This window comes from Narcine bancroftii, chromosome 3 (genome assembly GCF_036971445.1).
Source record: "Narcine bancroftii isolate sNarBan1 chromosome 3, sNarBan1.hap1, whole genome shotgun sequence".
Classification (NCBI taxonomy): domain Eukaryota; kingdom Metazoa; phylum Chordata; class Chondrichthyes; order Torpediniformes; family Narcinidae; genus Narcine; species Narcine bancroftii.
In genome coordinates this window covers 128,201,826-128,229,610 of record NC_091471.1, presented here as the reverse complement: position 1 = coordinate 128,229,610, position 27,785 = coordinate 128,201,826, and the positions used below count along the sequence as shown (strand labels likewise).

At 42.9% G+C, this 27,785-nt stretch overlaps 1 protein-coding gene across 3 annotated transcripts in view; it reads right to left on the bottom strand.

Moving 5' to 3' along the window:
- LOC138757548 (Kv channel-interacting protein 4-like) overlaps nucleotides 1-27,785 on the bottom strand; it is a 291,302-nt gene that overhangs the window by 144,764 nt on the left and 118,753 nt on the right. The window contains exon 1 of one of the 3 annotated variants that reach the window (XM_069925073.1): nucleotides 1,611-1,743. The exons of the other annotated variants lie outside the window; for them this stretch is intronic. Within the exon in view, the coding sequence (XP_069781174.1) occupies nucleotides 1,611-1,722 (112 nt within the window). The 5' untranslated portion in view covers nucleotides 1,723-1,743. Of the gene's footprint in view, nucleotides 1-1,610; nucleotides 1,744-27,785 lie in introns of those variants that run through there. 3 annotated transcript variants of the gene reach the window in all.

The window sequence follows — 27,785 nt, the reverse complement described above, 5'->3', positions numbered from 1 at the left end:
CCTGTTACAATGGAAGATGTAATATCAAGCTTCCATTTTTCTTGCTTAACAATGGATATCAATCAGATGTTCTATTTAGATGTAGCTTTGGTATACAAGAGTTGCAATCTGATCTACTTAAAACCCTTTATGCTTCTCCCCTGGCATTTCATTCACTATATTTATGATGTTATGCTTGAAGCACACTTCAATTTATTATTCAAATCCATCCTTTCAATAACATGACCAGTCATCTGCAAACACAGTTCAGAGGATGTACAAATTCTTAATCTCACAGTTTTGGTCACTTGAGGTGTTGTGCAAAAAGAGCACACGATGAAGGATTGCAGAATATAATTGAGTAATTCTCAAAATGGCTATTTAAAATGCTATTTTTCACCATTTTAAAGGAGTCAGTGATATATATAAATGAAGTGGAAAATAATTTAATGGGGAAATTCAATAACTTACACAAAAATGCCAACTATAGTAACTTCTAGGGGCTGCTTTTCCATTTGTATTTGACCAAGACTTTTAAAGTTCACCTGTGATTTGGGATGTACTAATGACAGGGTACATTTGTTTGTAAAGAAACTAGAACATTGTCAGACAGTAAACATATATTCACATAAATGCTTTTATCACATTAGCATAAATGCTGCTAGCCATTCATCAACACAGAGCTCTTTGCCAACTTTATCTATTCTTGGTCAAACTCTCAATATTTAACAATATTTGGATGGTAATATCAAGTCAACAATAAACCAATCCATTTCTCTTCAAGTAAAGTGAAGGGAATCACAAATGAGTGAAGATTCTTTCTCATAATATCTTTTCTATTTGTACTTCTTCACTTTCCACTGCAACCATTCCCTAAACCTCATATTACAAGCACTGCAATCATTTGCCTTGGGACAAGAGCAGTCATGCTGCAGAAACTCCCGAGAGGATTGACGTTTTCAGTAATAATTTCAATACCAAACTATTTATTTATAAATAACAAAATCAACAACTGCTTGCAAGCTTTCCCTAGTATAAAACAGTCTAATGCAATAATTTTTAGTTCTTTTGGTAATTCATTTTCATCTTAGAATTTTACTTTACTTTGTGATAGCTGGAAACCTGTATTTAACATTGTTTACAGAAAGGCAAAACGTAATTGAAAGGAGCAATTATGTATCAAACATGAAAAAATTAAAAATGCTTTTTTTGGAACATTATATTTTTATATTCATAACATAATTTACAAATATTCCACATAGGAATAAGAGCAGGATCTCAGGAGCTAAAGGATAAAATCTGAATATCAATGCAGATGCATTCACAACTCTCCCTGTGGTGTTAAAGCAAAGACCATCTAAAAGGAAATGAGATATTGACTCCAATGACAGTGAGCATATCGCATCCAAAGAAATAAGCTGCTTCAAGATCAGGAACTAAATTTAGCACCACTAAATCCAACATTGGAACATAAAACTATTATTTCAGGTTCCATAACACTAATATTAAAAAAAAACCCCAAGCAGTAGTCAAGGAGTTAAAGATGACTGCTAGTGTAAATAGGGAGACTGAAGGCTGGCAGTTCAAGCCTGTATACTGAATTTTATGGATGGAAACAGCAATTTCCTTACCTTCAGAAAAATCGACCAGACCCAGGAAATGGAACAGTTTGAGGGATGCGCAGATAATTACAACAATGGCAACAGTTTGTAGACCTTCTGACTCCCATTCCACACTCAACATTTTCCAACTAAACCAATCATGCCACTGCTGCTTTTACAAGACCCGAGTGATCCAGTGCTTCTGGTAAAAATAGTTAAAATGCAAACAGAACAATCATGAAGTGGAGACTACCTTTCCATTGCTGATCCAAGAATAATTAACCACAACGTTTGCTCTGAAATGTCATCAGAACTATGCATAATTATGCTTTCACCAGCAGTTAATTTTATTAGCATTGAGTGAGTTCTCTTGTGACCAGTAACCCCATTACACAACATTGCATCCAGCAGTTTCCTACCTCCCTGCTATTGGAAACATCTGTTAAGTGGAATTAGCAAGAAATATTGGTGTGTCAATTTGAGAAAATGGACAAATAAGTAAACCTTCCTCTGGGCAACATCCAGCAACTTGCTTTAAGATTTAAAAAAATTGTTCAAACAAAATAAAACATAATCTCTTTTACCCTTGAAATGCCATCAGGTTTGATAAGCTTTCGTGGTTGATTTCTGACAGTTTGAAAGACGGCAGATTTGGTTCAGTCCACCAGCAATCTCAACAAACTGCTTCTCATGGAACATTACATTCACATACATCTGTTGTTTGATCATTAAATGCTGTGGTTGCATCTTGCTTCGCTTTACAGTAATAACATTAAAAACCTCAGATGGGTTCCCAGGTAAAATAGGATTCAAATGTGCAAATTGCCAAGGTCTATTAAATCATTAAATGCTTTGTAAACCAATATACGAACAGCATGTGCTGTCACAAGCTCTGAAAAATAACTTTATATATTCACACATGAGATTACTGGTAACTCCTCTGAGTTTATAGTCTTGGAGCACAATTGTATTTATTTTTTGTACATCTTGCCTGGTTTTCTGCATATTAAAATCCACTTTTTAATCCGCTGATTTTAAATGAGACATTGAAACAGTTTAATTCATTGAACCTCCTGTGATTTACATGTAGAATATTGTAACTCTCAATAAGATGCAAGTGCAAAACTACAGTTACCATAAAATGAACACAGATGTTGACAATATGAAATTCACTGCCAAACTGAGAGATAAACAATTAAAAAAATAGTTCCCTGCTTTTCTCATTTATTCGACACTGATCTGCATTTAATGGGCATACTACGAAGAGGAATGCTAAATAGAAAAATACACAAATAAATCCAGGCTGATTCTACCACTTTCTTCAATGAATAAATAGAACTAAAATATATTCACAGAATTGTAAACAGATGCACTAATTATCAATGAACATGAACACTACCTATTGGCAGTGACCAGGAAAGTCAAAATAACTTTTATTTTCAGATAATTCTTTGAGGAGCAGAAAGAACTGAAGAACTCTTACTGAATCATCTATTCCATCCTACTCTTCTATCTACATTTCAGCATACATTTGGAACCCTGAACTAACACCAGGGCATACATTGAGTCTGTTATTTTGCCTTGTTCCCACCCATGTTCCAAAACCTGTCTGCCTGTCTTGACGACCTTCCTACTGTCTTGTGAGAGGTGAAAAATGAATTTGAGGACTGGCAGTTAACATGTGGTAAGCTTTCGTCCTTTCTGACCCTTGAGAGATGCTTACCCATTTATCAATCCTGTCAAAACTGAAAAATAACTTGTGAATATATGTTTACAAGTTTTCCATGTTTTCCAGTTTTCCATGTTTTCCAGTATAAGTTCATCAAGGAGGTAAAATGCTGCCACTCTTTAGAAAAGATAACAGAAAAAAAAACTAAGTTGCTAGGTTTTAGACCCAATAGATAGGTAATAAATTCAAAATGAAGTTGTTTGTGTGATTATGGCCCAACATCACTTGCCCCTAAAAGCCTCAAATCTGTAAGCTTGATGGTCTTGAATCTTAAGTTATCCAAAGGATAATGTCCAATGCATCACCAAATTTTCATTGCAGTTATATCAGTCAAACTGTGTTCCAAAAGATTATGGAGTTAAACAAGAAAATCTGCAGATGCTTGGGTCAAGTGCAATGCACAAATGTGTGCTGGATAAGCACAGCATCTGTAGGACATAAAGGATAACCAGCATTAAAAATTATAGATTCCCCAATATAACACAAATGAATCACCTCTGCCACCCTCTGCCTGACAGATCTGCTATGGACCTGCAATCCAATTGATTCCCAATGGTTTCTACTTCTGCAGATTAAAAGCAATGCTGGGAAGGAATTAATGTGTATGTTTATTTTGCCTTATTTTAACAGTTTAAACAATTTCTAAGTGCAAGATTTGTTTTTATTTAATTTTATCTCGCTAATGATGTTTCTTCTTAGAATTATTTTCTCCAGTTTTAATAGTTTTCATATATTGGTGAATCTTTGGCTTGGCTTCGCGGGCGAAGATTTATGGAGGGGGTAAAAAGTCCACGTCAGCTGCAGGCTCGTTTGTGGCTGACCAGTCCGATGCGGGACAGGCAGACACGATTGCAGCGGTTGCAAGGGAAAATTGGTTGGTTGGGGTTGGGTGTTGGGTTTTTCCTCCTTTGCCTTTTGTCAGTGAGGTGGGCTCTGCGGTCTTCTTCAAAGGAGGCTGCTGCCCGCCAAACTGTGAGGCGCCAAGATGCACGGTTTGAGGCGTTATCAGCCCACTGGCGGAGGTCAATGTGGCAGGCACCAAGAGATTTCTTTAGGCAGTCCTTGTACCTTTTCATTGGTGCACCTCTGTCACGGTGGCCAGTGGAGAGCTCGCCATATAATACGATCTTGGGAAGCCGATGGTCCTCCATTCTGGAGACGTGACCCATCCAGCGCAGCTGGATCTTCAGCAGCGTGGACTCGATGCTGTCGACCTCTGCCATCTCGAGTACCTCGACGTTAGGGGTGTGAGCACTCCAATGGATGTTGAGGATGGAGCGGAGACAACGCTGGTGGAAGCGTTCTAGGAGCCGTAGGTGGTGCCGGTAGAGGACCCATGATTCGGAGCCGAACAGGAGTGTGGGTATGACAACGGCTCTGTATACGCTTATCTTTGTGAGGTTTTTCAGTTGGTTGTTTTTCCAGACTCTTTTGTGTAGTCTTCCAAAGGCGCTATTTGCCTTGGCGAGTCTGTTGTCTATCTCATTGTCGATCCTTGCATCTGATGAAATGGTGCAGCCGAGATAGGTAAACTGGTTGACCGTTTTGAGTTTTGTGTGCCCGATGGAGATGTGGGGGGGCTGGTAGTCATGGTGGGGAGCTGGCTGATGGAGGACCTCAGTTTTCTTCAGGCTGACTTCCAGGCCAAACATTTTGGCAGTTTCCGCAAAGCAGGACGTCAAGCGCTGAAGAGCTGGCTCTGAATGGGCAACTAAAGCGGCATCATCTGCAAAGAGTAGTTCACGGACAAGTTTCTCTTGTGTCTTGGTGTGAGCTTGCAGGCGCCTCAGATTGAAGAGACTGCCATCCGTGCGGTACCGGATGTAAACAGCGTCTTCATTGTTGGGGTCTTTCATGGCTTGGTTCAGCATCATGCTGAAGAAGATTGAAAAGAGGGTTGGTGCGAGAACACAGCCTTGCTTCACGCCATTGTTAATGGAGAAGGGTTCAGAGAGCTCATTGCTGTATCTGACCCGACCTTGTTGGTTTTCGTGCAGTTGGATAATCATGTTGAGGAACTTTGGGGGACATCCGATGCGCTCTAGTATTTGAACAGTTAAAAACAGTTCAAATCCATGACAGCTTTGAGAGGAGGCAAAGCTCAGCATCCAGTTTAACCATCTGTCAGGGGATTGTCAGGTATGTTCCAAAGGCAGAGTCTCATCAATGTGCCTGTCAAGGTCTAATGGCTGCTTCACTTGATGATGCAGAGATCTAAAGAGATTGGCCTCCCTCACATCAAGGATCTCAGGTGCATTTCCGGCTGGCAGGCAGGTCTAGAAAGATCCTCACTGATAATTGCAGCCAAGAGAGCTTGGGTTGAAAGCCACTTTCCCTCAAGATAGATTCTTTAAAGTTGCCAGAACCAAGCCCTCTTATACAGATGACTTATAAAGAAATAAAATATATTAAGAAATGCACACACAAGAAAAAAATAATAAGCCCAAGTGAAGTAAGCATATAAATGATATTATGTACTGGTGAAGCTGTGATCCATTTTGAAATATGTATTCTTGTTCAAAGAATACATGATCATTGATATCCAAAGTTCTAAACTGTTCTATGTGCAAGGCATACTTAATTGAACCTTAGGAGCACTTATGGTCTTTTTCTTTGGAAAACATTTTGGGATTAATGATGATTAGCTCAAACTCCAGTTCTGTGATGCGGAAAATGCCTGCACATGAATCAGTGCACAAGTCGCAACATGAACTTGGCAGAGTGAGAAATTAGGAATTATTGATAATGATGTCCCAATGAATGGAAGCTCTGTTTCACAAATTAAGCACACGCATATGTGCATGCCCACAATCAGATGGACAGATAGGTGCGTGCATGCACACACACACACACACACACACACACACACACACACACACACACACACACACACACACACACACACACACACACACACACACACACACACACAATCATTGCTATCTTGCACAATATCATCCTGTCTTTACTCCTCTCTGAGACCTTCCACCTTTGTCCTGCTCCCTTTTCCAACAACTTTCCTCTTAACACATCATCCTTTCCATCCCTCTCAATTCTACTGCTGTCTCCCCCACCCCTCCCTCTCTTGGTTCCTGATTTTCCCCACCATCCAACTGTTGGATATTTGATCTCTTCAGAATGAGGCCACTCCTCTGATCAGCACCTGCTCTCTTTTCCGAGGCTGCTCCTAGATTGGTCCCTACCTTAGTGGGAATGCACTGAAATGCTGGAGGAACTCAACCGGTCTTTCAGGGTCCATAGAAGACAAAGATTAAAAAAAAGGAAATATCAGAATACAGATAGTGCTGGCTGGGGGATAAGTCTAGACCAACAAATTGGATAAGGGGAGAGGCCACCCATTTCAATTCTTCATCTCATTCTCTCACTGACATGCCTGTCCATGCTCTCATGCACTGCCAAACTGAGAGCACCAGTAAATTGGAAGAACAACACCTCATCTTCTGACTAGGCAACCTCTAATTGGCTAGCATTAAAATCGACTTCCCTGGCTTTTGTTAACCCAGCCTGCCCTCACTTCTTCCCCATTGCCTTGCGCCCAGTTGTGTCTCTCTCCCTTTTCCCTGTTTTCTTTCGCCTAGACATAATCAATTCTCACCTCTCCCCTTATCCTAGCCAATAAACACCTTGTGTTGGTCTGGACTCCTCCCCCAGCCAGCGTTAACTGTATTCTGAGATTTCCTGTTTTTTTGCTCATTCTGCTTATTCATTGAGGATGGGTTCAGGCCTGAAACATTGCCAATATATCTTTGTCTCTTATGGATGCTGAAAGACCGGCTGAGTTCCTCCAGCATTTTGATGTGTTTTTAACTACATTCACAGCATCTGCAAACTTTTGTGTTTCATCCCCTGCTATGGTGGGGACCATACTCATCAAGCCTGACTGAGAAAACTTCAGAACAGTGCTTTTCAAACTTTTTCTTTCCAATCACATACCACTTTAAATAGTCCCTTAGTAAACACAAAGCATCTATGGCATAGAGATTAGTTAAAGTGGTATATGAGTGGAAACAAGTTTGAAAACCATTGCTCTAGAAGAATCACAGTCATCCAAACTCCCAACTACCATTGTTCAATGTCAATAGACCACAGCCCTCCTCAGCTGTAAGGACACATTGCCAAAGATTGATGGCCTACAGTGCCACATGGTTATATGCCATTAAACCTTTTGCACTATACTCAATTTATCTGAAATGAACAAATAAACAAATAAAGTTCAGTCCACTTGATGCACTCAATGACACTGAGACAATCTAAGAATAAACCATCGAAAACAAAAAGAGTCAAAAGTGAGATGAAACAAAAGTTGTTCCTTGGACCTAAACAGGTTTAACAAACACAGAAAGGCAACTTGATGTGTGGCAGCAAAGGGAGAAATATCAGAAAGAAAAGGAAATGCAATAAAGTGCAAAAGGTATTTATAGTGTACTTAGATGTTTGGATGTATCTTATTATGGCTAACAATATTGTTCAAGCAACAAAGAGGCTGCAGATGCTAGGATCTTTACTAAAAAAATGTGTTGCTGGAGGTCAGACAGCATTTGGGGAAGGAAATGGGGAGTCGATGAGACCCTTCATCAACATTACATGCAGAGAGGGAAGACTGAAATATAAAGAGGAAGGACTGCAGAAATGAGATAGGGGCCAATAGGTCAACTGAGTCAGGATGAATGGTGATGGACTGAAGGAGTGAGGTGGGGAAGAGGAAGGCTTGTCATGGAGTTGGGAGACAGGTGGAGGTGAGCCATTGGGTAGCAGACAAACAGAAAAATAAATAACACCAAAGGGGAAGCAGAGCCAGGTTGTAGGGAGCCAGAAGGGTGAATGTAGAGTTTCTCCTGGAGGGGGATAAGCACAAATGATAACAATGTTAAAGAGTGATATTAAGTGATCATTTTACAGTTAATAGGCATGTGCGGACTAAAGGCAGACTGACAGTAATGCAACTCCTGCAAACTTTGGCATCATAGAATGCAACAGATGTCCCAATTAATGAGATGGGTGAAAAGCTAAAAGCACACTTCAACTCAGCAGTGTGTTGAATCTTTCAGAAATACAAGATTGAAACGTGTAACCAGATGGTAAAGGAGGTAATTGGGGATTTGTTTGTCAGTCTGAGGAACTTGGCAAGAGGATCATTGTTAGATGGAGAATTGAGGGATATTCATGTGCAGCTGTGACCAAACATTACAGGCCAATATCTTTAACACCTAAGATCTCATTTTGAGGAGGAAGAATTAGTTTCTGCAAATGGCACTGAAAGAAGGAGAGTTTTGGTCAGCTCAAGGTGCAGATTTGAGCTAATTGAGCAAAACAACAAGGGCAGGGATGTGGCAGCATCTTCCATATCAGGTCTTGAAGAAAGGTTGTGTACTGAAAAATTGATTCTGCTCGACTCACTGATTTCCTCCTGTATGCCTTCTGCATCAAAGCCTGGTCATGTGGATGTCTGATGGGAAAACTGCGGGTCACATGATTACACAAGGTGGAGTCTCCGTGATTGATATCAGGGAAACCCAGCAGTTTCTATCACCTTATTTAAAGCAGCTCACTGTGATAACTATTATAAAAAGAAACTGGACACCGGCATCCTTTTGTAGAAGCAACTAAAATACAGCTGACGCACAGGGGATCCTAGTCCAGTTTGTCCAGATACAAGAAAAACCATACACAAAACACAGCTGGAATTTACTCTGAACAGGATTGAAGCCAATACTGATATCAAGGAATGCACATTCCTTCATGCTGTCAACTGGGACAGTGAAATGACCATGAGAACATCTGGTCAGGGCATCAGAATAAAGGTGGTCACTGTAGCAGACAGTAGATGCAAAATATCTATGGACATTATTTTGGATGCCATGCTTATAAATAGCAGGGACCTTTCATACATATAGGCAGAAGAAGTGTTGCAGAGACCGAGAGAAATGAAGTCACTGTGACCACAGAAAATCAACAAATGTTGCTGGTGTTAATTATCGGAGAGAGGGTTGCAATTGGATCAGATTAAGGATCTCAGTGAGTATATTTTCCAGCTACTCACAGTGGAAAATAGAGCAGAAGTACACAGGTCACCATCACTTGGACAATTACAGCCTTCACCCTTAATTCTTCCTGTTGAGGTGGCCCAGTGATGTTTCAGGCAGTCTGGCACTGCCAGATACAGTGTTAGCCTAAGAAGCAATAGAGGGAGCTTAATCAGACTAATCTAAGATCATGACAGAGCTGACCATGTATAGTAATGTGTGTTGATAGGACGCCATCACACTTAAGGTAGATGACATCGGCTGACAGTTTGCCACCATGGATGTTGTCCCACCTGTTGAGTTCCTCCAGTCGTTTGTTGTTTCTTGCTGGATCAATCTGGTATTCTCCCTTCCTCTCTTCTGCTGAACTCAGCAGCTTTCCCACCTGCTCTCTCCCCTGCTCCGTTTGGTTGCATTAGATCCTTGATCTAATATGGTGTCCCAATAATTGATTATTATAAATTACAGATGAAAAAGTACAGGGATTGCAGATGACACCAAGGTTGGAGGTTCTGTTGATGGTGTTGTCTCTTCCTAGACTCCCCTATGTTGAAAGGCCTGGACAGAGTAGATGTGGAAAAGTTGTTTCCCATAGTAAGGGAGCCAATATGTGAAAAGTTAAAATACCCTACTTGCACAACCATATGTTTTCTTTAACTGTCTGCTCTCTCTTCATATTTGCTCCTCCAATTCTGACTATTGGGTGATCTACAATATAATCCCATTAAAGTGGTCAATCCTCCCTCATTCCTAATTTCTACCCATAGAGCCTCAGTAGATGACCCCTATAGTCTGTCGTGACTGAGCACTTCAGTGAGATTTTCACTGAATAGCACTGCTACCCCTCCCCTTTTAATCCCTCCCCCTCTATTATGACTGAAATAATGGAACTGCAGAACATTGATTTGCCAGTCTTGTTCCTTCTGCAACCAAGTCCCATTAATGGCCACAACATGAAAATTCCAAGTGCTTATCCAAGCTCTAATCTTATCTGCCTTTCCTACAATAATTCATACATTGAAATAGATGCAACACAGAATATTATTCCTGTGGTGATACACCACCAGCCTACTGCAGGGGGCAACATCTGTACCTGCAGGAGTGTAAGGGGACAGGACAACACCTGGCCGGCTGCCAATCAGTCGGCCTGAATGGATCAAGCCCCACCCGGTTGGGTGTCAATCACCCTCCGGGATATAAGTCTGCGCCAGCCTCCAGAGGCCTCACACTGAGTTGCTGCAGCCACAGCCAGCCTGGCTCTGTGGATTAAAGCCTGTTGTTCAGTCTTCACCTTGTGTGTGTCTGATTCTGTCTAACAGCACACCATAATTTAATCCACAAAATTTTCCCACAGCTGCCATAGAAAAACTCCTGAGCGCAGGGAGCCTCGAGGTCAACCCACGCCACCCGGAAGCCCAGACACGCTTCGAGATCTGGCACCACGTGGTCCAGGCAATAATCGAGGCACACAAGGGTGACATCCTGGACTCCAATCGGAAGAGGTTGGTCCTACTCCAGTCAAAGCTGGGTCCCCGTGCCTTCAAGGTAACCAAAGGCTGCTCCACGTACAAGAGGACAATGGACACTCTCGAGAACTTGTACCACCCCCCCATGAATGTGGTCTGTGCATGATACCTCCTCAACACCCAGCAACCCAGGGAGACGCGGCTGAGTTTTACCTGGGACACTTGTGAGAGTTGGCCCGACCGTGTCTGGCTGAACCCGGGGTAGGTGTAGAGGAGGTCGAGAGGCTCATCCTGGAAGCCTTCATCCGAGGGCTACGCTCGAGGGCCATCCGGCAGAAGCTGTTGAAAGACAACATCTATGCCCTAACCAGGACTGTGAAAGTGGTCCAAACCCTGGAAGCAGTAGCGCTGCACATCGAAGCCTTAGATTCCAGGTTCCCCCAGGCTCCTTCATGGCCCTTTCACACTGCAGCTGCAGCCCCAGGCCGAGCTGGGGAGGAGAACATTGCTGTGGCAGGTGCCTGGCAACCCTATAAGTACTGTGGGTCCTGCTGTGGGTCAGATCAACAATTGCGCCAAAACTGCCCAGCTAGGAATCAGTATTGTACCCGATGTGGCAAATAAGGCCACTTTGCAAAAATATGCCTCTCTAAACCTGCTGGCAGCTCAGCGGCCCTCTATGACCTTCCTACCTCCCCCGTGGACTCTCCCACGAGCATGTGCTGGGCAGCACCATTGTCCCCGCGACGACTTCCGCCTTCCCCGATTTTGACCATGCAATATTCGGCCCCGCCAGCAACCGTCGCAGCGTGTGTCCCAGGCATCTGCACCAGCCCTCGCCCTCGCTGAGAACTACAGCGACGGCATTTCCGGCTCACAGCGTGATATCACTTCCGGTTGACGGTGTGACGCCACTTCTGGCTGACGTAATGACGTCACTGTAGCCGACTGTGACGATATCACTTCCCCCTGTGCAGCGGACACAGCTGGGGAAGGAGGCCAGCCACTCAGCGACTTCCCACATGCCGTTGCCATCTTGGGCCAGGCAGCACCCGACACGGGGGCCCCCGATGACGTTGAGAATGACGTGGTCAACACGGGTGATGACCAGGCTGCCCTACCGACACTCCCCACGCCTCTGGAGGCCATTGGCTACCGCATGCTGCACCTCACGACCGATGTTGACGTGGTCAACACGGGTGATGACCAGGCTGCCCTATCGACACTCCCCATCCCTCCAGATAGCGACGACTCCAACTCCAAGATGGTCTTGGCTGCCACCACGCTGACCAGGGACATTCCCCACGATCTCGGGCACTCAATGATGGACGTGCGAGTCAACAGGCAGGTAACAAAGTGCCTGTTGGACAGTGACAGCACCGAGAGCTTCATTCACCTGAGCATGGCTCACTCCCTAAGGTTAAAAGTCCACCCCACCACCTGCTCGAGCGCCCTCGCCACCAAGGTTAAGACTCTTGGTACCCTCGGGCGCTGCTCAGTCAATATAACGGTGGGAGGGGAGACTTACACAGGATTCAGACTCCTGGTCATGCCCAAACTCTGTGCTGCACTCCTCCTGTGCCTGGATTTCCAGTGCCACCTGCAGAGTGTCACCCTTCCCTTCGGGGGTGGGGGGGCAACCTCCACTCACATTGTACAACACGCCAACTTACCAGCCCTGCCCAACTTGCGGCCTCTCCCCACTGCGCATCATCCCACAGGCGATCTTTCCATACCTTGCACTAGGCTGCAAGCCGATCGCCTCCAGAAGTAGGTGCTATTGGGCTGCAGACTGGGACTTCATCTAGGCGGAGGTGTGGTGACTCCTGGCAGAAGGCATTATAGAGCCCAGTAACAGCCCTTGGAGAGCCCAAGTCCTGTTGGTCAAAGGGGGAAGTAAGCCAAGGATGGTTGTGGATTACAGTCAGACCATTAATTGGTACACCCAGCTGGATGCCTACCCCCTGCCAAAGATTGCCAACATGGTCAATGAGATTGCCCGCTACTGGGTTTTCTCCACGATTGACCTGAAATCGGCGTATCACCAAATTCCTATCCACCTGAAAGACAAGCTCCACACCACCTTTGAGGCGGACGGACACCTGTACCAGTTCTGCCGGATTCCTTTTGGGGTCACAAATGGGGTTTCCGTCTTCCAGTGGGAGATGGATTGCATGGTAGACTGGCATAAGCTGAAGGTGAAGTTCCCATATCTGGATAACGTCACTATCTGCGGCTGTGACCAGCAGGACCACGATGCTAACCTGGAAAAATTCCTCCAGACTGCCGCAACAACAAAGAGAAGTGTGTGTTCAGCACCACCCGCCTCCCCATCCTGGGGTACATCGTGGTCCATGGAGTTGTCGGCCCAGATCCGGAAAGGATACGCCCATTAATGGAGTTACCCCTCCCCCCACATGCTAAAGGCCCTATGCAGGTGCCTGGGGCTGTTCTCTTATTACTCGCAGTGGGTCCCTCACTTCTCGGACAAGGTCCACCCACTAGCCCAAGCCACAACTTTTCCCCTCCCACCTGAGGGGCAGACAGCCTTCACCCACATCAGGCAAAACATCGTGGACACCACGGTGCAGGCTGCGGATGAGGACACCCCCTTCCAGGTGGAGAGCGATGCCTCCGAGGTGGCCCTCGCTGCTACCCTCAACCAAGGAAGGGTGCCCCGTCGCCTTCTTCTCCAGGGCCCTCCACGGCTCCGAGCTAGGGCATTCCGCCATTGTAAAGGAGGCCCAGGTGATTGTGAAGCGGTCCGCCACTGGCGCCACTACCTAGCCGGCAGGAGATTCACGCTCTTCATGGACCAGCGGGCCATGGCATTCATGTTTAACACTACCCACAAGAGCAAGATAAAGAACAACAAGATCCTGCGCTGGAGAGTTGAGTTGGCAACCTACAGCTTTGACAAGTTTAACGACTCCCCTGATGCTCTCTCTCGCACCAGTGTGTCTATGCATGACGACAGGCTGCAGGCATTGCATGAGTCCCTCTGCCATCTGGGTGTCACCAGGTTGTACCATTTCATTAAGTCCCAAATCTGCCGTCCACCATCAGGGATGTCAGGGACATGACCGAGCCCTGTCGGGTCTGTGCAGAGTGTAAACCCCGTTTCTTCCACCCCCCCCCCTCCCAGGCCCACATTGTAAATGTAACTAGGCCTTTCGAGCATCTCAGCGTCGACTTCAAAGGGCCCCTGCCTTCCATGAACCGAAACGTCTACTTCCTCATGATAGTGGACGAGTACTCATGCTTCCCTTTCGCCATCCCTTGTCCGGATACCTCCATGGCCAGCAGCATCAGGGCTTTGGGGCAGATTTTCACCATGTTTGGTTACCCCGCCTTCTTCCACAGCAACCGGGGGTCCAGTTTCATGAGCGACGACCTGCGCCAGTACCTGACGGAGATGGGTATTGCGACCAGTCGCACGACAAGCTACAACCCAAGAGGCAACAGACAAGTGGAACGCGAGAATGGGGTGGTCTGGAAGGCAGCACTCCTGGCTCTCAGGTCAAAAGGGTGGGCCATTGAATTCTGGCAGGACGTCCTGCCCGAAGCGCTCCATGCCATTTGTTCACTGCTGTGCACGGCTACCAACGAGACCCCTCACGAAAGTCTGTTCTCATTTCCCAGGAGGTCGGCGACTGGAAGTCACACCCAGCATGGCTCATGTCCCCGGGACCAGTGCTTCTGCGTAAGCATGTAAGGACACACAAGGCCAAAGCCCCGGTGGAGCAGGTTTTCCTCCTTCATGCAAACCATAACTACGCTTACGTTCGGCAGTGGCAGGGAGGACACCGTCTCAACCAGGGACTTGGCACCAGCAGGAGCGCCCACCACACCAAGCCACCCTCCAATGCAGGATGGCACTGACCCGGCATACAACCCCGTCCCTATACAGCTATGGGGCATGCAGGGCCTCCTTGACAACTAGGGGCCCGCTTCAGCCTTAGGAGATGAACCTGCCTCCCCACCCATCCAATATGACCTGCATACGACAACCCCGTCCCCCCAGCCACCCCTCTGCGCAGCTCCACACCAGCCACACACACCCCTGCCGCCAGCCCTACCCCCCCCCCAACTTCCCCTCTGACCAGTGACCAGGAGCCAGTCCTATGACAGTCACAGAGACCCCGGCAGCCGCCGAATTATCTCAACCTGTAAATATTGTATGTACATAGTCAGTGTGATTCTTTGTTACTGCCCCCCCACCTCCGGGATAATTTTAAAGGGGGTGAATGTGGTGGTACACCACCGGCCTACTCCAGGGGTCAACCTCTGTACCTACAGGAGTGTAAGGGGACAGGACAACACCTGGCGAAATGCCAATCAGTCGGCCTGAATGGATCAAGCCCTACCCGGTCGGGTGTCAATCACCCTCTTGGATATAAGCCTGCGCCGGCCTCCCAAGGCCTCACATAGAGTTGCTGCAGCCACAGCCAGCCTGGCTCTGTGGAAGTCTTTGTGGATTAAAGCCTGTTGTTCAGTCTTTACTTTGTGTGTGTCTGATTCTGTCTAACAGCACACCACAATTCCCACTATACACAACCTTTTGTTTCCTGTCTGACTGTAGGCTTAATTTTTTTTTTATCACAACCACCTCACTATTTGCTCTGGTGCATTGGTTCCCTGTCCAATTCAGTTTGGACAGATGCATGGATGGTAGGGATATGGAGAGACTTGGATTGGGTCAGTGTAACTAGGCAGTGAGACTAGGCAGAATGGCAGAGACTACATAAGGGGGCCTAATGATTTACATCAGTAGACCTTTTCACACTGCAGGCGAGCAGTGATCCGACTTGGACCTAAGTGAAATTCCAGAGAAGGCAGGACCTTGCTGGTCTTTCACACCGCAGTCCAAATTCCATGTAATTTGCCATCCCCAGCAATTTGGTGGGGGGGACTGGAAATTTTAATTGTTTTTTTTCACACTCAGCCCTGGATCATCTGAACAACAAGGACAGCTACTCAAGCCACTACTTATCGAAGACAGCTCTGCTTTTAACACAATAGCACTGAATAAGCTACAGCACCAATCTTTGCAATTGGATCCATGACTGTCTAACTCACAGGCAACAAGCAGTGAGGATTGGTGACAGCACTTTCTTCACGGTTGTCATCAATGCCTGAGCACCACAAACCTGTGTGCTCTGTCCTCTACTTCAGACTTCCAAATGAACCCATAATAAGAAATCCTCAGCATCCACCCCACCTGCCTCCATATCCATAATTTCCATTTCCTACAACATGATCCCACCACTCTCCTCCCCTCTCTGTCTTCTGTAGAGACCACTTATTCCATGACTCTCTTATCCACATCCCTTCCTATTAATCACTCCCTTGGCACCTTCCTCAGCAGCCGCCGGAAGTGCCACACATGCGCCCACATCCTCACTCACCGCCCTTCGGGGTCTCAAACAATCCTCAGAATGAGGCAACACTTCATTTTTGAATCTGCGGGTATCATCTACTGCATCCGGTGCTCCTGTGTAGGCTTCCCTACATTAGAAAGACTGGATGCATACCAGGAGATCTTTACTTAGTATCTTACACTCCACACATTGTTCTGGTGATTGATTCCATGCATTCAGGTTCAGTACAAAGTAATGTTATCTCATCTCTTTCATACATTGCATCATTACCACTCATGTGACAAACTCTTCCATTGTTTGAGGGTCTTTCCCACCAGACTCAGCCCCTCAATGTCCAGAAGCAGAGAGATCATGGACTGTGGTCCTTGAACAAAAAAGCCTTTGACTTGGCTGCACCAAGCTCCAGTGCCTCACCATGCATTCCCACAGTCTTGGAATCATGCACCAGGATTTAATATTGTTTCTTATTGCCCCTAAACTAAATCATTGATCCTAAAATAAATACCATTTTGGAGAACATTTATACTTCAAATTAAAATGTTCCTGGAATCATGTTGGCCAGTTTGAATTCCTTAAAAATGTAATTGATCATTTGTCAACATGATTAATTTTATGCCATATTAATTCAAGCTCCCGAACTTATATTTCCTATCTGCCATTGTGAAATGTCTACATTAGGAGTAATTGCTCTATCACTCTGTTCAAACCACCTTGCTCCCCTCTGAACTGAGACCCATAGAAGTCTTTTTTCTCCTCTCACCACATGGCAATGATGGCTTGAAGACAGGACTGAACTTTTTGAGTATATCCTTTCTACCTGGTTCTCTTAACTCTATGACACTTGGCCTCATCCCTGAACATATTTCACAAAATAATGCATTCAGATTTCTTTAGTACATGAGGACTTGAGTTTTCAACGGAAGATCTTTTGCAGTCTTCTTTCTCTTTAAGAATCCTTTCGTACCTTCAGGTGAGGCAACAAGGTCCACTTGCAGACAAAGATCCCTGCAGGAGCCAGTAATTGTTTGGGCTTTCGTTTTGATATGAAGATAGTTGTACGATATTAAAAATGCTTTTCCAATTTTTTTTTCAGTGCTATGTTGGTTACACCTTTTTATATGTAATTTAAAAACTCTGAGTGCTGACTTTGTTCAAAATCTGATTCGTTCGTAAAGGGCAATGTACAAATACCAAATAGACTTGTTTCAGAAATCTGTTCCCAGGTCTGTGAATTGAATTAATCTCTATCTGGCCTGTGCTACACAAAAAATAATTTTCAATTCAACTGGATTTGAATTTAATGCTTTTATGAGCTGAGAAGGTTTGTCCTGCTATTATACACATTTGCTCTTTCAAATTATAGAAACCAGGAAAAGGAACATTTTCAGGAATTGTTTTCATGAATTCATGGTTCCAGTTGGACCTTCACTGATAATTCAAAGGAGATCTCAGGAAGCCCACGGGCACCTTCAGGTAATGGCTTCGTGAGAGGGGTGCAAATTTGTGAGATTACCCTTCCTGAATCAATAAAATAAATCACTGTCTGAAACAAGTCATGATTCTTTTGCACTATTTTTGTGCTCCAGGATAGGTGATATCAGCTATGGAATATTTATTTGAGGAACAGCAGAAGCCAGAAAGAATATCATATTGTGACAGAATATATAGAAATATTTTTGGGAGATGAATTGGGAAAAGTTAGAGAAGGTTACATACACACACACTTTAAAACAGATCTTATTTGAAATACTGGAGAATTCATGTTATGTGTGATTTTACAGAAACTGAAGAATGCCTATGGAAACTTCACAAGTTGGTGTTAATTGTTGAATGAATGGACTATTGTCTTTAAAGCAACAGCAAGAGACATACTACTGTCTCCTAATATCTTTTTTGCAAGGCTTTTGAAGAGTGCTCATTACATACACGTGCACTTAGAATTAGAAAGGGTTAAGTTAGCTAAGTTAAAAATAGAGATAAATTAAAGTTTGATTCTGTTTTCTTATTTAAAGATAATTAAAAGCAAATTTTGTTTAAGTAATCATTTGTCATGGTGAATATCTATTGCTGCTGAGTTTTGGGGTCCTTTGGGCTCGTAACAATATTGTCTGCAATAGAATTTCACGCAGATATATGCTAGAAAGGTCACTAATGGGTTCTTGTTTATCTAAAAACAACAGAAGTACCAGAAGACTGACTTCTGTTGTTTGCTGGAGAAGATGATGTTGTTTTGCAGGCACAGGGGGCCAGTCAAACAAGCTGGCAATCTCTAACTGTATGAGTCAGAGCAAGAGAGAGAAAGTGGTCTCGGTCAGTGTGTGGGACACTGAAAGCTGTAACAAGCAGAAAAGCTTGCTGAAACTGAAGCAAAAGCTGTTGGAACTGAGACAGAAGCTCCAGAATGGCAGTTGGCTGAAAATATCAGCTGTCTCATGTTTCTCTTGGAATAAGTGGAACAGAAAGGAACTCTGTGATAACCTGAAAGAAAGAGGTTATCATCTGGAGAACCCTGATGGAGCAAGTTTCATCAGCAAGACATGGAGGGGACTAATAGTTTTGCCTCAGTTGTGGAAATCCTGGAACAACACATCTCTCTCTCCACAAAGCCTACAAAAACTTTCCTGAGTGGTAAACATTTAACTTTCGAGCACCAAAGCCTGGTGAACTTTGTACATGTTAAATTCTGTGCACAGTATAAGAATTGCCTGCAACCAGTGAACTTGGAAGAATGAGAAGTGAGATTGGACTGTGAACCAAAGAACTTTCATAAATTTACACACACATTACATACATGTGCACTTAGAATTAGAAAGGGTTAAGTTGGGTTAAGTTAAGTAAGTTAAAAATAGAGATAAATTAAAGTTTGATTCTGTTTTCTTGTTTAAAGATAATTAAAAGGACATTTTGTTTAAGTAACCATTTGTCGTGGTGAATATCTATTTCTGCTGAGTTTTGGGGTCCTTTGGGCTCATAACAATATTGTCTGCAGTAGAATTTCATGCACAGAAGTATGCCATTTGGTTCATCCATGCAAGAGTTTACCTTTCAATTAAACCTTTTCATTATCCCTATCAGTGTATACTTTTTCCCTACTGCACTCCCTAATCTCCATCCATACTTTTGACTTCAATCACATGCAGAGGAGCATTCACCACAGTCTCACTAAGTTCCTTCTAAATTCCCTCCCACAATGTAATAATGACCACCTCTCCTTTTTCCCCAGAAGTGGAAACATTCCCTTTATATCCACTAAAATTCGTCATATTTTGAATGACCTGTACAGAATTGCCTTTCATTTTTTTTCTTACGTAATGTCACCCAGTCTGTTCATTCTCTCCTGACACATTTCTTCATCATTCCTGTAAATATTCTGTGCACCCACTCCAATTTCCTGTCATTCTTTTTACAAGATGACTAAAACTGTCGAAGTGTGAACTAACCAAGGTGAATACAGATTTAGCATAAATTACCTATTTTCAATTTTATTCATCTTTGACTAGTTCCTTTTAGCCTCCCTTGTGCTGTTGTTTATTTTGTTTTTGTCCTCTGAACTGTGCAGTCTGAGATCCCTTTGTTCATTGATTTTACCTAATTACTCACAGCTTCTAAATAATGTATTATGTATTATGAGATCCCTCTTCTTCCAATCAAGATGTCTTGTCTTGCATTAAAAGTTACAATTTTATACAGCAAAGTTAGCCCTTCAGCCCAACTCATCTATGCCGACCAAGATGCCTTCCTAAATTAGTGCCATTATCCCTCTCAACCTTCCCTCCAAATGTCGTTTAAACATTGTAATTGTACTTAACTCTACTGTATCAAATGGCAGCTCTTCCTTCAGGAACCCTTTAAATCCTTTTCCTCTCATCTTAAAGCTATGGCCTCTAGTTTATGAATCCCTGATATTGGGGATAGAAGACTATGACCATCACCCTTATCTATGCTGCTCGTGATTTTATAAACCTCACCCCTTGGTCTCCTTTGCTCTAGAAAAAGCAATCCAGCCTATATATAAAAAAAATGGTGGTGCTGCTGGAGTGGCCATTACTGATGAAGGTGTAAACCTGAAAGAATGGAGACACAGTTCTGCCTCAAGAAGTTCAACTGCCAGCGGCTAGGTTACGGGCATTAAGCGGTCTGTTCGAGGAGACTCAACTGCCAGCGGCTAGGTTACGGGCATTAAGCGGTCTGTTCGAGGAGACTCAACTGCCAGCGGCTAGGTTACGGGCATTAATCAAACTGTTAGAGGAGACTCAACTGCCAGCGGCTAGGTTACGGGCATTAAGTGGCCTGTTCGAGGAGACTCAACTGCCAGCGGTTAGGTTATGGGCATTAATCAGCCTGTTAGAGGAGACAGCAGTTTGTTTTTAAACTAAAAACCTACTGCCAAGGGTCTATTCCCAAGATGGGTGCTGAGGGCAAGAAGGGTTTCCTAAGGACCTCAGCCTTTGAAGGCTTCCTAATCATGCCGTAGGTATGGATGTGGAGCTCTGGTGGCCTATGGAGCAAAGAGGAGTCTGTGCAGCTGCAGAGGCAGCAGGAGCGCTGGAGGCAAATCACAGATACTCAATTACCCTGAAGGGACTCTCTTTTGCTTCTCTTTCTCTCATATTGTAAGGGGCACCAGGTGACAGTCGCAGTTGCCTACTTACCTTCGTTGGGAGGAAGAGAATGAGCGTCAGGATCACCATGTGGCAGTGAGCCATTGAGAAGGTCAGAGGAGTTTAGCTGGGTGGTGTTTGGGGAATTGAAGAATGCAATGTTGTGTCTAGTGAAGAATAAAAAAGAAAGTCGACTTTATTGAGTGCTGAAAGAAACAAGTGAGCATATTATTTGTTTGTAAGCTGTGTTAAATCAGTGCCGTTACAACACTAATGGTGACAGGCAGAAAGCAATTTTCTGTAATATTACATTGTGTTCTATTATATAAAAATAAAGGATTCTTGAATCTCTAATTTCTCCAGTCCTGGCAACACCCTTTATGCAACCCCTCCAGCTCAATCACATTCTTCATAACAATTAGAACTATAACTGTATGCAATATTCTAGGTGCAATCTCACCAGCTGTAACATCATGTCCTAATTCTTATACTTAATGTCCTGCCCGATGATCACATGCATGCCATATGCCTTCTTCATCACTTTGTCTACAGGTGTTGTCATTTTTTCAGAGACTAAGCACTTGTACCCTTGGTATCTCTATTCTACCACACTGTGCAGAGCTGTTTCATGTGCTTTAACTTCCCAAAATCCAACATTTTACACTTGTCTCAGTTAAATTCCATCTTCCACCCCTTTGCTCACTTCCCCAGTTGCTCTACATCTTTTTATAACCTTTGACAATCTTCATTATCCACCACACCACCAATTATGGTGTAATCTGCAACTTACTAAGGAAAATCCTTACATTCTTATGCAAAATTACAATGTGAATGATAAACAGGGGATTCAGCATTGATCCCTGTGGAACATCACTGTTCAAAGACACAATCTGAAAAATAACCTTTTGACTCCTTCCACCAACCCAATTTTGTATTTCTTTTGGGACCTTATCAAATGCCTTGGTAAGGCTAACAAGAAGGCAAATAGAATGTCGCATTATACATGAATATTTACGGTACTCTCTGGCGTATAATTCCTCAATTTGTTCCTGCAGCGATTCTAAAATGAAGACACAGTATTAGCCACCTTCCAGGCTTCCATTAACTCATTTGTGGATAAAGAAGACATATAAATCCCACTCACAGCCCAGCAATTTCTTTCCCTGCTCCCGCACCATCCTAGGATGTGCTTGATCAGGCCCTTGGGTTTCATCCACCTTTATATATCACTAGTACCTCCTCTTTTGTAATATCGATGTTCAACACATCATTATTCTCTTTCCTGAATTCTCTAACTTCCATGAGTTTTTCCATGTCAATTCAGATGATGTCTTCACATAAAGCCTCATCCATCTCCGGTTGCTCCACACAGAGCTGACCAGGCTGAATCTAAAAAGGATCTCTTCCTTCCCTTGCTACTCTTTTGCTTTTAATATTTTCACAGAATCTCTTTGATTTCTCCTTTATCTCATATGCAAGATTCCTCATTTCCCTTTTTGACACTCCTGATTTCCTTCTTTAGTGTACTTTTACATTCCTTACACTGCCCAAGGGATTTGCTTGATCCCAGCTACCACATGCCTGCTTTGTCCTGACCAGATAATGTTTCATCCTGTATTCATATGTGTGAGTTCTTAGAAAACACATGGATGAAGGAAACAGTTCTTTACTTTAAAGTTGTTGTAAACAGCACCATGAGGCATGCCATGAGACTGCAAGTCTCCATTTCAGATCTTGCATGCTGTCGGTCAGCTGCCTGCTGGCAGTCAAGTGTAATCAAATGGGAGATATAATCCTTAAGGCATTGCTAGTTGCATTGGAACCACAATCACTATCATTATATCTTCCTTTCTTAAAACAGAAGTAGCTTACTTTTAACTATCTTGTTTTCTTTGTATAACTCGGCAATTTTAACTTTAACTCCAGGAACTTGCATTTTCATTATTATCAACTTTGCTAACACTTTTTAAACTTGTTTGTGTGTTCACATTTACAAACACTAAAACCTGAAGAGTGAATAAGATAGCACTACTTCATTCTATAACAGGAGTCTTTAAATTTGTTCAATGAGTCCCTTAGGAGGATTCACGTGTCTTGATGATCTCCTGATTGATTAACCTTGATTCTGAGTTGCTGCCTCAGACAATATCTTTCAGATGTGTATTCAGGTTGTTCAACAGTATCCGTCTTTCCATTTACTGTGGCTAGACCCATTTGAAGATCTCGACAATTTATTTGCAGAATAGCACCTTCAGCTGCTTGAATGGTGTATGATCTTGGTTGGACTTCACTAAGTACAGTTTCCTTGTTTTGTCTTTTGGCCTTAATTGATCACCAGTGTGGAGTTCCAGTAGGTATTTTTTTGTTCCTCTGTCAAAGTAATACTTTTGCTTTTCTTTCTGCTGTTCTTTGAACTTCCTCATTTTCTCCCCCTCTTTTGTTTTTAGGAAGATCTCCTGAATAGGTAGGTTTGATCTCCTCCCATAAGGAGTTGTGCTGGTGACATACCACACTCGAGCAGCATTGTGCAGTATATTAGCATGCTCTGGTAGAAGTCTGTTCCACTGTCTTTTGCCTTGTTCACCAGTCTTTTTACTGTCTATATTGATTTTTCCACTAGATCATTGGACTGTGGAAAATGAGGACTTGAAGTGGTGTGTACAAAGTCCCACTATTTGGCAAACTGTTGGAAGTTTAAATTGCAAAATTGGGGTGCATTGTCTGTAAAGTCCTCACTTGCAAAGCCTTGCCTGGAGAATATGGTTTTCATACCTGTTATTACAGCATCTGCAGTGGTGGTGTTAACTTTGCACATCTCTAGATACAGAAAGTAATAGTCTGTGACTACAAGATTGCCCTTCCCTTGACATTCGAATAGGTCAGTGCCTACCTTCTGGTAAGGTCTGAATGGTGCTGGGTGTGGCTTTAGTTGTTCTGCAGGATTGCTTGCTTGATATTTCCACACATTGTAGTTTGACAGTTCATTTGATATATCATTGATGAATCTTGGCAAGTTCATCACCTCTCGTGCTCTTTTCATACACTTTTTAATTCCGAGATGTCCTCCATGGATCCTTTTTAGCATCTCTTTTCTCAGAATCTTTGGTGTAAGGATTTTTCTTCTTTTGTCGATGATGTCTTCAACCACTGACAGTTCCACACTGCAGTTCCAGTATGTTAGGTGAGCAGTTCTGCTTCATGTTGGGCCATCCATCCAAGATGTTTTTACTCAGTTGTCTCAGTGTTACATCTTTGCTTGTCTCTGACTTCACGAGCTCCATTTTTTAATCTGATATGTGCAGTGCACTTGTGATCATGTCCACAAAGGTATTTATGTCTTCATCCATTTTGGTGTTTGCGGGCTCTCTCGTGTCAACAGCTCTGGACATTGTGACTGCTGTGTACATTAACTTAGCCAATCCTATGCCACATTCAGTGTATAGTGTTGCAGCTTAATCATCATTCTTTGTATTCTAAATGGACATTCATTTTGGAACAATGCAATCAAGGGCTTATGGTCCATCTCTACACTGATTGCTTGTCCTGACACAAAACTGATGAAATCTTTCACATGCGTATGTGATGCTGAGCAGCTCCTTTTCAATTTGAGTGTATTGCGTCTCCGTGTCTGTCATTGAGCGTGATGCAATGCAATGGTTGCCAGTCATCATATTTTTGCAGAAGAACTACACCGAGCCCACTATGTGATGCATCTGATGATATCTTGATGGGTCTCACTGGGTCGTAAACACTCAGAACTGGTTCCACTGTGAGCAGTTTCTTTAGTTCGTTCCATGATTTTTCATGCTTATGATCCTACTCCCATTCAATATTTTTTCTGTTTGTCTTTTCAATGGAGCCATCTTTTCTGAGAGGTTGGATATGAATTTAGCCATAAAGTTGACCATTCCATTAAACCTCTGTTCGTCCTTTTTGTATTGTAGCCTTGGCATCTTCCCAATGGTGGACACCTTTCTGGGATCTGGTCTGAAGCCCTAACTCCAATAATATCTCCTATAAATGTTAGTTCTGTCACCCCGAGCTGGCATTTCTCTCTATTCAGCTTCAGGTTTGTTTTCCTTGTTGCTTCCAGCACTTTCTTTAGTCTCTCATCATGTTCCATTCTTGTGGTTTCCCCATACTATGATGTCATCCATTGAGGTATCAATTCTGTCCAGGTGCTCATAGACCATATGGATAGTTTCGTGATACACTTCAGGAGCTGAGACAATTCCGAATGGTAACCTTAGGAATCTGTATCTGCCAAATAGACTATTGAACATGCACAGTCTTGAACTTGCTTCATCCAATTTCAACTGCCAGAATCCTGATGATGCATCTAACTTGCTGAAAAACTTTGCATTTGCAAACTGTGACATGATTTTTACACACAAAGTGTTCTCTCTTTAATTGCTCTGCTTTTGAAGTGGAAGTTGAAATTTTCTGCATGGATGTATTATGAGTGGCACACCTTTATCCACTCTGATCATGTGTTCTCCTGGAAGGCTGCCTAGACCCTGAAATAGGTCATTATACTCTTTTATGAGTTCATCATAGACTGTCTCTCCTTCACTTTCCACAATGAGGAATCTATTTACCAGGTTCAGTTTTTCACAGGCTGTTAAACCTAGTTTTGCCTGTACATCCTTTGGTACCATGATGAATGGTAGCATATGCTCTTTGACCTTGTGTTTCACTTCGACCTTGCATTCTCCTTGCACGGGTATATCGGTTCCTGAATATCCTGTCACCTTCACTTTTGTTCCAGACATGTTTAGACTCAGTCTAATTTTCTTAAAATCAGTCTCTGATATTACATTAATTTGTGCTCCAGTATCCAATTTAACTGAAATGTATATGTCATTCACTTTTAATATTAACATCCAGTCTCTGTTTTCTTTCTTGTTTTCAGTCACAATGTCTACATAGAATTTCTCTATCTCCCTTACATCTACTGCAGGAGCCTTGCTTTGTTGCACATGTTTCCTACAGCAACGGGCATAATGGCTACTTTTGTTGCACCTAGAGTATGTTTTACCATATGCTGGACACTTTTTTGGTAGGTATTGTATACTGCTTCGATGACATGGCTTTCGATTGTCCCTTTCATTTTTTGTTCACTAGCCACCCCTCTCTTTGCACTTTGCTGTGCTTTTTATTAAACAGTTTAGGTCTGTTCTTGTTCACTGCATCCATGTTGCAGCTAGTTTCACTGAACAGCTTTTTTGCCTGCATTTTTACAGTTTCTGTAGCCCTACGGAGTGCTATGGCTTTTTACAGCTCTAGATTTTGCTCTCTTAGCAGTCGTTCCTTTAGACTATTATCTGGAATACTACACACAAGTCTGTCTTTTATCAGCAAGCCAGTCAGTCCACCAAATTTACATGTTTTGCCTCTGTTTCTCAATTCAGTCATATACTGATCAATACTTTCTTCCATTTTCTGTATACCTGTGAAAAATCTCTGCCTTTCAAATGTCATGTTATGTTTAGGTATGCAGTATGGCTCAAACTGTTCCATTATTTTTTCCAGTTTCATTTTGTCACCTTCAGCCGCAAATGTGAAGTTATTTTACACATCCAGGGCTTTACCACTTATGACAGATGACAGGTAAGAAAACTGATGCTTTTCCTTTATCACTTTTCTCGTCAGCTCCGACTGCCACTAAATACAATCCAAAATGCTGCTTAAATGTATTCCAATTTTCAGCCACATTACCTGTCAGTTGAAGTTTCACTGGTGGATGTAATCCTTCCATTTTTCTCTGTGTTAGCATTTCTTCACTGATCAGTTGCTGACTTTAGATTTTACCTTTTAAAATATTTCCTTCATCTCACTTCTGATATTATGTTTCTTCTTGTATTGGTATGTGTGAGTTCTTATACAAAACATGGATGAAGGAAAAGATTCTTTACTTTAAAGTTGTTGTAAACAGCACTATGAGGCATGTCATAAGGCTGCAAGCCTCCATTATAGATCTTGCATGCTGTATGTCAGCCCCCTGCTGGTAGCCAAGTGTAATCAAAAGGGAGCTGTAATCTGTAAGGCATTGCTAGTTGCATTGGAACCATGATCACTATCATTGCAGACCCCCAATCTCGATAAAGGTTGCATCTTGAAATGTTGACTATCTGTTTTCTCCTACTGATGCTACTTGACCTGCTGAGTCTTTCCAGTAGTTTGTGTTTATCCTCAATAACCCTTGTGGGTCGGGGTTCTCTAAATTGGACAACATTGCCCTTTGCTCCAACAGAAACATGGTGACCCTGAACTTTACCTATCTCACATTTTTAAGACTTAAATGTGTTGAACTTTATTTTCATTCTCTGCATTGTCCTCCTATCATTTGTTGCAGGCTTCCTCCAGGTTGACGGCTGCCAGCCCAATTTGGTATCAACAGTGAACTTGGGATGCATTTTTTTTCTTTTTATACCAAAATATGAATTGTTATTGTAAACTGTGGGGAGCAATGGTCCCATCCTTAATTTTTGTAGTGTGTTATATTTTCTGTTTTGAATGGTTCCCCTTATTCCCTTTCTTGGCTTTTAGTCTTAAAGAATAGACAGTAATCTATTCTATGAATTGTCCTCAGCCTCTGCATTCTCTAACCTTGTACTTTTCTCTATTAATGGAAATTCTATCAAAGGCCTTTTGAAGGTCTTGACAAATGACATCTACTCATCATTATTAACTATTCTCTCTGTAACCTCTTTAAAAATTAATCAGAGTGGTCAAGCAAGATTTTCACTTGTGAAATCTATGATTGCAGTCATTATAACACATTTTGCTTCCAGGTATCCTTCTTTCCTTTGGCAGGAATTTCATTATTTTTCCTATCACTGATAAGATGACCTCTATAATTCATTGGACATTTTTTAATATATCCACATAATTTTACCTCTGTTTATTTCCTAATGCTTCTATTATATATGTTTTCTCCAGATTCTTGTAAAATACATTGATGGAATGAATCCAGATTAGGAC